Consider the following 12,116-nt stretch of genomic DNA (forward strand, 5'->3'; position numbering starts at 1 on the left):
GCACAGCTTCATAGAGGGAGGTCCTGCTTGTCAAATCGGATTTCCTTCTATTTCAGCTTCCTTCTGGGAATGAAGATGACACATTAAACAGATCTTGCTCATCTGAAATGTCTGAGTCCAATTCTCTGTTAGAATGAACTCCATTTATACTTTTGATGATTTGCCAGTTCCCAAAAAGTGTTGAGTAACACCTGCTTGATTACAATCTGTCTGCACTGCTCTTTTGGTCAGAATTATCTTTTGATACCCCATGAGACGTAACACAACAGTGTGTGCTTTTACATTACGTCAGTTAGGTTAATTCTTCCAATTATACCTTTAAGTAATTATAAGATTTTCTTTCATACTATTCCTGAGATGATGGGATTGTCAGGATTTTGCCCCATAAAACCTGAAAACAATGGAAAAAACGCACATATTCAAGGGTACAAATACAAACCTAATCTACACACAGCACAAACCTACCAGGTTTCTTATAGTGTGCATCAGTCAAGACTTTGTATTACTGTCCCTTTCTCTTTTGCATTCTAGATTTACAAAATGCCCTTTCTTTACATACCAAAACCAATAATGCACTTAAGTAATGCACTTAATGTAGCCTAAAAGTATCAATTCAATAGAATTCCAGAATTAGAAACAAGTATCTGGAAAACCTTACAACAAATCTTCGATATCTCATCTCTGATACTTCCTCAAAGTTTCCAGATGTGGTGAAACATGATGGTGATAATTTCTTCCACCTGGAAGCCCCCACCTCAGGTCCATCAACTGCAGTTACAACCTGCTTCTTCACAGTAGTTGTATAATTGAGGAAAGCATTCTTCCATTAATGCATTTCTTTCTGCCCCTGATTCTAGCACAAATAAGCATAGTGAGATCAGGTTGTTGTAACTTTAAAAAAAAATCATTGCGGTTTTGATTATTTTGCTGTGTTGATGGCAGAAGCTTTGAATGAGTCAGAGGATAATTATTTCTCAAATAAGACAGATATTCTTACAGATAATCTTTGTACATTGATACCTGAAGTGATCTGATGTAATGAGGTACCTCACCAAGATTGTGTTTACAAGCACATGCATAGCAAATCACATTTTAACGATTCTGCTTACAAGACACACATTTAACTGGAGATTTAAATACTGGTGAGCTGGATCTAAATTTGCAAAATGTACATCTAAATCTAAATTGTATGCACTTTCCTTCCTTCCAGCAAGGAAGGAGAGTGCATAAAATTGTGAGCTTGCAACACTCAAAATATTAAACTACTCAGAATCTTGCAGAAAAGAGGAAGTGAGGCTTTTGAGTTGTCTCCACTTCTTCACATAACAAATTGCATTTACTTGATATACAAGAATCCCACAGCCTCAAATCAAAATTTCTAGATTTGTCCCCGTGCATAACTTTTTTCTGGTGACATTCTTTCCTCCCCTCACAGGGTTTACTATTAACACTTTATAAAGTATTTTATCATCTTTTAAAATACCTTAAGAGATATGTTAACATACAGAGAAACAACATGTGTTTATCAACTGTAATTTTCAGAAGACTAACCAACCATGTTCTTAAGACTCCAAACTCAAGATCCTTCCTCCTTCTTCCACTCCTGACTTCTACTGTCATCTTTTCTCCCTAAACAGATATCCAAAGAAGTTGAGAATTTCCTCTTCATATTTAGCATGTGTCTCCTCAAAGAATATCTTTCCCATTTCCTGACCTTGCAAGACAGTGACCTGCCTTGCTTCCTCTGTGATCATCAGTACAGCATCTAACAGAGCAGAGCTTGTGTTTGTGAAACAAAGATTATTGTGATGATCACAAAGAGATTCTTCCCAATTTCCACCAGTCAGAAACTGTAGCAGAGGTCTCAAATGCATACATTTAAACCAGGAGAAAATAAACCAGGAGTGACACATTGTAGCTTGTGCATTATATGTGACATGACACAGATTATCTTAACTCATTCCAGGTGTAACACACAAACACCACTCAGTAGTTTCTATTTTCTTCCTCCCCCACCCAAAACACCTTTCTGTCTAAAAGCTAAAATAATCCATAAGCATTTATAAGTCACAAATCCACCACATGAAGATAGACTCTGAAGCAGACTAAACCACTCAGATCCAGTCAGTTTTATTAAAGCAAATTAATTTGCCTGAATACCTGGCCATCCTGCTCAAAGGTCCACTTTGTTCCAGGGACAGTTCTGTTACTTTATTTGCTTTCACTAAGTGAAACCTTTTTTATCTTTTCAGCCTTAGGAGAGTACTAAAACTCAGGTTTTGTATTGCTTTCCCACTAACAGGAACACTAGGAAGAAAAGCACCAACCATCTGTTTGGACTCTAGTGGGGAAAAAAACCAACCCACAAACAAACCCAAAAAACCACGTAGTCACAGAAAGAAAATCTTCCCATGAATTCTTTTTTATATAAACATCACATAGCCGCTTTAATTTTGGCACATCCTTACTTCTGAGTAGGATTATTTCCTTGCCTTTAGCACTATTTTAATTTTGGAAATAAATTTCTATATGACATCCTGTACTTTTATCATCTAAAGACATATGGCATGAGGAGGGGAAAGGAAAATCATAATTATGCAATATACCAGTTAACTAAAACCTGGTAATACTCTAGTGCTAATCTTCACAGAAAAATATAAAACTGATAAAGCTGGGCAAAATTTGTTAACAGCTTGTTACAGAGGCTATTTTTTATTGATGGGCTGCTACTTTTCCCTGAGCTATTATAAAATCTGTGTCTTCAAGGTCAATTGAAGCATCATTTTCACTATAGGTAGAGATCAAATTATTCTCTACAGTGGAACAGCAGCTCTTCACATAACAATGCTTTGTTCACATTTGTTTTACCTGCAGGAAATTGTAGAATGCATTACTGACAGAGAAACTTAAAGTACATTTCTGCTCTGAAGAGCAAATTCAGTCAGGACTGTGTTTATTGTCTTTCAATGACACTATAGCAGGTGACTGTTAGAGAAAAAGATTTCTTTCTTTCTTCTATATTGCTTCTTGAATGGTATGTTCCAAACTCAGAGGAGGCTAATTTCCCTTTCTGACCATCAGCAGCAATACAGACACTGCAGCAGCAGCTCTGCCCGCAGAGACAGCCACACAACCTCCCTCCTCTGCAGTAAGGCCCTGGAGTTACAGCCTGGCTTTCCCCCTCACTGCTAGACCTCATCCCATCTCACAACATACACAACTTCTAGTAGCTAACCATAATAAGAGTTTTCGAATTTCTGCCTTATTTTTAACATGAATACTTCAAACACAACATCTGTAGGAAGCACAGACATAAATGCTCAGACACAGGCCGTAGATTCTTCAACAGTGTTTAGAATTCCTTCAGGAGTCATAATCTTATTTACAATTGTGCCTTGCTTGATAATCAATACATTTTTCCTTACCCTCATTTATCACTGCTCAGGCCTCTCCATAATATCAAGTACCCAGATTCTTTAAATGATCCCATTCCAGCCATCACATCATATCAGAAAATGGTTTGAATGACACAAATTACCTTTCACAATTTACAAAGAAGCAAAAAATGGGTATAAAAATTTCCAATGCAAAACATTCCTGTGACATTAGACTTCAAAGTACATACATTTACTAACAGAACCAGAGAAGACTCTCAGGTATCTTCATGAGAGCATGTGATTTACAGGCAGACTAGGAGCTGAAAAATCATGCATTTCACAAGGTTACCAAGTTACACACAGTAACTATAACTATAGAAGGCAAGAGATGTGGTTCTTATTTGTCCTTCCCCCACCCTCTCACAGCTAATCTATTCAGATAAATTGTCATAGCAACTTGATTTATACACCAAGGATACCAGCAAAAACACGTCAATTCCCCTGAGAGAACTCATGAATAGAGTCCAGCCTGTCCTGGTGCTGGCAGAGACTAAAACTAAATGCCCTTCCCTGCTACCATGGACTGCCAGAGCAACTTCTCCTGGCGCTGGCACTCCACGCCGGGCACTCCTGCTCAGACTGCAGCCATGAACCTCCAGTTTGTGTCAAAGGCAAGGCTGCATTGTTCAGAAAAGGTCCTCCCTTTGTACTTTACAATATTTTACTGCATGAGTAAAGCTCAAAAAGAAAGCAGCCTTTCTGAAGTGATGGATGCTGTACACAGTGGAGCACACTCTTCCAAAGGGATGCTGGACTTGCTCTGTGTGTACTGAAGGCAATGGACACTGTCCTGTGCTCCTGGTAAAGTGACTGACCATCCTATCAATAACAAATACAGCCACCCTGAAGATCATGTAAACATATACCACAAGAGGGAAGACAGAATTCTTCCAGCAATTTTCAAGAATGCTTTCGTTGTAACAGAATCCTTTCAATTTCAAATTTGCAAAGTGAAAAGTGTAGTAGGCAATACAGAATTTAAAACAATAAACAAATACCACAGCAGATAAATAGGCATTTATTAAAGTTCATCTCAAACAAAAATAATAAAAGACATTAAGGCATCTTGTATTCAATAACAGTTCATATAGTAAAGATGACTTCTCCTTCTTATACAAGAGAGCAGATTAGGGAAAAAAAAGAAAAGAGCTCTTGCAAAGAAGTTCTCCCAAAACATTTGATGGATTACTGACTTCCACTGTCCCACCACTTAGTCAGGAAATCCCTCCAAAGAATGCCTATTTCTGCAATGAAGCAGCTACAAAATCCCAATACCCATTGAGACATATGCAAGAAAGCACTTTTGCCTCTCCTCAGATATCCCACTGCCTGTAAACATGCACACTGGAGAAAGAGCAACAGATGGGGCATTGTGGAGAATAAAGAAGCTGCTCTCCTGCTATAACCATTCATTTTTGAGCAGACTAGAATATTTGGCCTTGCTTTCACTAGTATTTACTACTTCAGCCAGTAACTAGTGAAAATAAGACCACAAGCTCTAGCCTGCTCTGCAATGCAACAATTTGTATGTATGTTCTCCTTCTAGTTCATACTAGATAAACAAATGACAAAGGTCTTATTTCCATGGAACAATTTATTTTGATGAATTAAGCCATCAAGCCACCAATCACTGTTATAGTGTTTTTTTCTTCAATTGGAATAAGAACATCAGGAAATGTTTACAGTATCATTGGGTTCACTATAACAGGATTTTACTACAGACTAAATATAAATTACTAAACACTTCAGCACTATTCACCACACTGGCTCTCTATATCCTTTGTCACATTCTAACCTTCATTTAAGGCAAGTTTGTTGGTTGATTTTTCTGAAGATGACCACATGGTCTCTAGATAAGCTTGTGTGACTAGATTTACAAGTTAGGAAATCGAGCTTTATAAAATGTTTACTTCAACAAATATGAAAGTTATTAAGAGAGAGATGGTGACCCAGAATTGCACTGTATTAAAAGGTGGAGTTTCCTTGTACCAAAGTCCTTTATTCATCATCTTTAGAACCAGTTTTGCTTAACTATAAAAGAGACACAAAAAGAAAGTATTCAAAGTTTAGACTATCATTCCATTTATTAGGAAACAAGAACATTATTTCCATCTCACACTGAACATGCATATACTTAATTAACAATACAGACTGATTGTGCTACTGTATCAAAAGACTGAAAAGCATCAAAAATTAATTCTTAAGCTTAAACACTAAATGAGCTTATTTCCTGATCATGAAAGTTGAATTTTAAGAACACGAACCAAACAACAAACCCCAGAAAAACCTAAGGGCACTGTTTCTATTTAATTTGAAGGCTATATCACCAGCTCTCCAAAAAGAAAAAGATGAAGTAATGGAACTTTATCTTCACATATCTCTGAGAGAATTCCCATATAAAAATTTAGACAATATAAAAATAGACATTAACATTAACTTAGTATATCTCACCTTTTAAAGCTAGGCTTATAATTATTAAAAGTAGCACGCCTATCATGAAATCTATCTGAAAACCAAGACATCCACTACAAATAGCCACTTTTAACTCAGAAGGATTCTGCCCAAAACAACCTTCATAATTTACTTGCTCTTATTTAACAGCTCGAACTGGCGTTAGGTCTTACAGTGAAAATTACCTCAGTTGTGTCAAATAAAATAGTTTGCCTTCAAAATTGTAAAGCAGTGATTTTCACTGAATCAGCAAAGACAAGAGGGTGGAAGAAATCAATACTGAGGGAGCAAGTAGAAAAGAATTATTCACTGGAGGAGCTGCAGCAGAGAATGAGGCTTGTAGGAGACAGCAAGGTGCTCCCACTTGGGACAGCTCCCTTTTAGTTCTTACTTATCCACTGCCCTCCAGAACATGGCAGCACTACTAACTTTATTTTAAATCTTGTCATATGAAGACAGAATATTTGCAGTGCATTCCTCTCATCATAAAATTAAGATTTAATTGCTCTGTAAATAAAGAAACCAATTATGTTCAAAGAGTGAACTCCTCCAGACTAATATTCAGAAGAACTAGCATTTTAGAGGTTTTGAGAAATTTGTAAATTAGAATCCAAAATAAGAAACAGTTCTTACTCTCTTACAAATCTTTTTAACAGTAAAAAAAGAGAACTTGAAAATACTTACATGCTGGACACATATAGAAATTAATCAGACATCATAGTCAAATCCAAACATAGTTAGGAAGAAAAGCAAGAAAAAAATAGATTAGTTTTCTTCAGATATAAGTACAAATAATTTTTAATTTACATAGACAGCATGTTCACAATACTGTATATAATACACTCACTTTACCTTAATTACATCAACCCAGTTCCATCCTCGTGGAAGCTCTCCTTTGTTATCTGCAGAAAAAGGTTTAATTTCAGCACACAAGCTAAGGGGAATATTTATCTTTCTTCAAAATCGACCCACAAAATTCTAAATATCCAAACCCCTCAATTTCTGTGCTCTGAAGCCATGAGGACAGAAACAGATTTTAATGTCTTCAACACAGTGTGTTCTTCAACCAACCTCAAAGTGAAAGAAGGAAATGAAATAGCCTTAAGCTGTGCCAGGAGAGGTTCAGATTAGATTTAAAATAATCATTTTTCACTAAAAGAGTAGTTAGGTATTGGAATAAGTGGCCTAGGGGAGTGGTGCAGTCACTGTCTCTGGAAGTGCTCCAGAGGGGTCTGGATGTGGCACCTGGGGATAGCTTTAGGGGTGATTATGGTGGTGATGGGTTAACATCTGGATAGATGAACTTGAAGCTCTCTTCCAGCCTTGGTGATTCTCTGATTATGTGATTCAAAGTAATTCAGTTTAAATAAAAACAGCTCAGTCCACCTGAAATTTAGTTTAGAAGGTAGCTCCAATATGAGCTGGGCTGACCAGCAATGATGAATTCTGTCAAAGAACTACATTTTATGCACCTTTTCCTTTATACAGCTAACATTAAGCTTGCCAATTATACATTAGGTTAGGTAGATTACATGCAGAAATCACTATCACAGGGTACAATTTATTGCTACAACAGGATGGTATTATCCAGACCATTATTGAAAACTGAAGGTGAACAGGAAAGAGTCATCAGCAAAATTAACTGAAGTAATCAACACTTTCAATCAAAATCCTTCTATTTCATTGAAAGCATTAAGTATCTGCAGAAGCACTTCTATTTCTAGACTGCAAATTAAATTAGATGCTTTACTTTGGGTTCCAAATAAAATACTTTTGTTTAGAAATTGCATTTTAAATATTGTGAATTATTTATGAGGGCCCATCAACAAACTGCATTTTTTGCTGAAAGTGAATTTTTAGAGGTCCCAAATCCTCTCCTTTCACAAGTGCTTTTTGAAAATTTCATTTTTGTCACCAACAGAAACAAAACAACTAAAAGATGTCATTAAGTCATGACTCTACAGAAAGTTGCTATGACCAGAACTAACATCTCGGGCAAGAATAATTCATTTAAAACAAATAAAATGGAGACCACAGACTTAAAGTAGTTCATCTTATAAACAAATTACTAGTTACCCTTTCTCTAGCCAGGTGTCCTTGCTATAAAGTTTGGATTTTCATACTGATCAAAGCGAAGCTGAGTATAGCGAACAAACCTGTTTTATCGGCTAGTTTTCGTTTCTGGGTTTTGGATAACTGTTCCTTTTTCTCTTTTTTCTTACTTGGTGGCACTTCAGGAGTTCCAATTGAAATACTATTGCTGACTGAAGTCTGAGAAGAATAAAAGTGGTTGTAAACATTTTGCGTATTAGTTCCATGGATATCCCTGTGTGATGTGATTACTGAACCTGACATACTGAAATACCTTAACTGCCAGAAAGAAGCAATGCTCTCAGCAGCCTGCAGCTTTTAACCACACATAACCAGGGCTGTACTTTTAAAAAACGTGTTAGGGACTGGAATTATTCTCTTCCAGTTGCAAAGGGCACCTTTGTCACTTTAAAATTTAAGCATGGAGTGTGATTTAGTCAGAATGGATTCTGACTTATCAAACATAGCAATCATTCCTTCATTCCTTCCTCCTCAAAGCAGATCTGCTGCACCATCAAGGCAAAGAATGTGCTTACATAACCCAAAAGCCATAAATGGACCCAGCCTGACTACTTTAAGGCCCTGGAGGTGCACTTTAACAATCCCAGGAAGGCTGCAGTAAATTGCCACCCCTCCAATCCTCAGCAGACACATCTCTGTTTCAGCTTCCTTTGGTTTTATTTCTGCTCAAAGTCTCTATTTTAATGTTATCCTGTGGGACATAACAGCAGGCTGCAAACATCTGGTGTAACAGCAAAATAACTATCAAATAGAACAATTATCACCACAGAGTACTGTGGCACCATACTTTATCATTTTCAGCCACAAACATGTATAACCAGTGAACTGATTTACAGCTTAGAGAGAACTCTATAATAATCTTTTTTTTTTTTCAGTTTTAAAAGGACAAATTAAAATCAGAATTTATCTACATACCACAGTGTTAACAGGTTGATTTTCCATGAACACCTCCTTATTGTCTTTGGCATATTCAAAAAGTGTGTATGTCATTGCAGTTCCAAGGTTTGCTTCAACTTCTACCATTAACTTATCCAATATACTTTGCTTAATAGCTGAAGATCTAAAAGAAATCATTAAACTCAAGTGTAAACTAGACAGATAATAAAAAGCTTTTCAAACAAAGAGTGGCCACCACAAGGCCAGGGAGTGAAGCTGTCACAAATACTTACATTGTGTTGTTGAAGAAAGCATCCATCGATATGACTGGTGCTGTTTGTGGATATGTTTCTGGCCAAGAAACTTCTATTAGAAAGGCTTTGGGATCTCCACTTTCACCTATCTGAAGAGGGAAAAAACCCCCAACTCTATAAATCAACAGTTTCCAGTCACTTTCTGAGGATTACAAAGCAAATAAAGAAGTCTATTACTGCTTTTAGACCATCAAAATTCCTTGAGACAACTATTTTGAAAGTTATCAGTTAGAAAATAAAGCTGTTATCTAGAAAGAGCATTAAATTTTGGACATCATTATTAACATTTACTTTGCAGTTTTAATTCTAGAAGAAGCAGCAGAAACTCTCAAATCACTTTTTATGTTTTTTTAATTCCTTTGTTTAAAAGCTACTTTGTAATATCTTCAAGCCAAATATTATAGTGTCACATAGGAAAACAGAAAATATGAAGCCTTTTCTCCCCCCCACGCATCTAAGCACAGAGCAAAATGAAAACTAGCCACAAGACAGAGTTCAAATAAGGATGATAATAAACTAGTATGCTAAGATAGCAAACATAATAGGTAAGAATATCAATATTTACATCTCATAGCTACAGATTTCCCTGTATGAAAGAATGAGTGGTAAAAGATTTAAGAAGTCAGTAGAATGAGCCTGGATTTAAAAAGAAACCCAACAAATTACAGCAACCCAACAAAATACAATCAGAAATAGCTGTTTTACACAAGGATTTGGAAGACTAGCACAGTAATGTTTCTAAAACCACCCAAAATTTTCCCTTATTTGCCTCATTATAAAAATCAGCCTTTATCTAACTAAGTAGAATAAAGTTTGTCCACAAGGGAAATCCTAATCAAAGTAAGACTATGGTTCTTCAAAATTAAAAAAAGTAAAGAAAAAATTGCTGCTTTCTTATTTACAATACCTGTTTCAGCAGACTGCATTAACTGACATTCAAAACCACTTGTTTAGTGGTGAAACAGATAAAACTTTAAAACAAGAATCTGCAACATTTTTCAAGGCAGCATTTACAGCTCATTTCCCACTGCTGCCAAGAGCAGAAGTGGCTGCATGGTTCACAGGTTCTCTCAGGAAAGCACTGTCTGTGTGCAGAGCAAATCCTACAAAGCCATACAAATTCTGTCTTCTCATGCAATTACTTGCATTATGACTTCTCACAATACAATTTTTCCTTCATGGAAAAGGTGTATTATTGCCTTTGTATGACAATAAGTTTTATTGTATTTGAGTTATCCTAACTTTTGACAATTATTTTTTGTCTAATAAAAATCAGCAACAACCAAAGCTAGTGAAAAGTAAAATGACACTCTTTAGGCTTGTAGGCATGTCATATTTCCCCTTTCAAAGAAATTAATTTTATTAAGAATGATCGAATCAACGAAGAAAGGCTGCTCTTACATGGCTGGGATTCCAAGTGCTATTAATTAATTGAGCTGTTTCTCATTACAATTAGTGACATTATTCTTAAGTTATTTGAGAAGTCACAGAAAGGTGATTTTAGATGGTTTCTCCCTGAAACAGGCATATGGCATTTTCAGAAGTCTCCCTTCTGTCCCATGGGTCCCTAAGTAAAGTTTCCTGGCCATCAAAAGGTCTGCCTCAGTCTGTGCCCAGAAGAACTTCCAGGTTTTTAAATCTGAGAAAGCTGGTGAGAATTTCATGCCAGAATCTAGTTGTACACCTTGAGCTCAGCACCCCCTGTATGTCTCTTCTGACCAGACTGTGTCAGTGCATATGCCCAAAGCAACTTGTGGATTTTCTCTTTAGCAGGCAAACAAGACATGATCAAAACTCTTTGGACAAGAGACAGGAATCTTCTAACTAAGCAGTTAACAAAGGCTCCAAATTTTACATAGAAAGATCTCTATAAATCTCTCCATTTCTGACCAGTTAGGGTAAATACTACAGAGCAGGCTGCTCCTGCAGAGGACGGGGCAGTTCTGGCTGCCCAGGGCACAGACACACAGGTGGGATGCCTGGCTCAGGGATAACTGCCTTGTGGTGCCAAGGGCAGCAGGAATGGGCAGGAACTGACGGACAGGAAGCTCCACCTGAGCATAAGGAAGGATTTCTTTACTGTGCAGCGGCTGAGCACTGGAACACATTGTCCAAAAAGGTTCTGGGGTCTCCCTCACTGTAGATTTTCAGGAACTGAGGGGACACAATCCTGTGCCACGTGCTCTAGGAGGGCCCTGCCTGAGCAGGGAGCTTGGAGCAGATGATGCACTGTGGTCCCTTCCAACCTCACCTGTTCTGTGATTCTGTAATAAACCCATGCTGGGGGCAGGTTCACAAACATGACACACTGTGCTATGAAGCACTGTTGTACCAAACAGCCTGAAAACCGCCCTGTGATCTATTCTTTACTGCACATGGGATATCTCTGCGGCTCAGAACCCCCTGGTACGGCAACTACAAGGCAGCACAGTAACCGCAAGGTGCACCTTGGCCTTACCCGGTACTGGAAGGACACGGGGCTCAGCTCCCTGAAGCACACGTCTCCCTCGTAGATGGAGCGCAGCGCTTCCAGCTCCATCTGCAGCCAGAGCAGGGGTTACCGACCGCAGCCCCGGCCGCGCCCCCCGCCCAGCTGCCCTCTCCCGCCGCTCCGCTCGCCTCCCGCCCCGGCCGGCCGCCCCTCTCCCGCACGGCTCTATCCCGCCCTCCCAGCCCCGGTTCCGCTCTCCCTCAGGCAGCGGGGCCCGGAACTCACCTCCTGGTCCTCGTTGGCCGCCATGGCGGAGCTCCCGGCCCCGCTCGCTGCGGCCGGGGCTGGCGGCCCTGCCTGCCGCGGCCCCGCCGCCCTCGCGCGGACGCGCCTCTCCCGAGGGCAGCGCGGGGCACCCGAGGCACCGCCCCCCGCCCTGCCATTGGCCGGCTGCGCGTCCCCCCGCGCTTCCTCCCTCCGCTCATTGGCTCTTTC

At 38.8% G+C, this 12,116-nt stretch overlaps 1 protein-coding gene across 3 annotated transcripts in view; it reads right to left on the bottom strand.

The window, feature by feature from the left end:
- Positions 1-12,041, bottom strand: part of RWDD4 (RWD domain containing 4) — a 28,470-nt gene extending 16,429 nt beyond the window's left edge. Inside the window, exons 1-8 of one of the 3 annotated variants that reach the window (XM_039700147.1) lie at positions 11,907-12,041; positions 11,649-11,729; positions 9,170-9,279; positions 8,916-9,060; positions 8,045-8,159; positions 6,741-6,790; positions 6,573-6,575; positions 4,433-5,468 (exon numbers count right to left, since the gene is read on the bottom strand). In XM_039700147.1, the coding sequence (XP_039556081.1) occupies positions 5,436-5,468; positions 6,573-6,575; positions 6,741-6,790; positions 8,045-8,159; positions 8,916-9,060; positions 9,170-9,279; positions 11,649-11,729; positions 11,907-11,930 (561 nt within the window). In that variant the 5' untranslated portion in view covers positions 11,931-12,041 and the 3' untranslated portion in view covers positions 4,433-5,435. Of the gene's footprint in view, positions 1-4,432; positions 5,469-6,572; positions 6,576-6,740; positions 6,791-8,044; positions 8,160-8,915; positions 9,061-9,169; positions 9,280-11,648; positions 11,730-11,906 lie in introns of those variants that run through there. The other 2 variants (XR_005626598.1, XM_039700148.1) reach the window with 2 other exon arrangements.
- Positions 12,042-12,116: the final 75 nt, after the last annotated feature.

Source organism: Passer montanus, unplaced genomic scaffold (genome assembly GCF_014805655.1).
Source record: "Passer montanus isolate IOZ18808 unplaced genomic scaffold, ASM1480565v1 scaffold14, whole genome shotgun sequence".
In the NCBI taxonomy this organism is placed as follows: domain Eukaryota; kingdom Metazoa; phylum Chordata; class Aves; order Passeriformes; family Passeridae; genus Passer; species Passer montanus.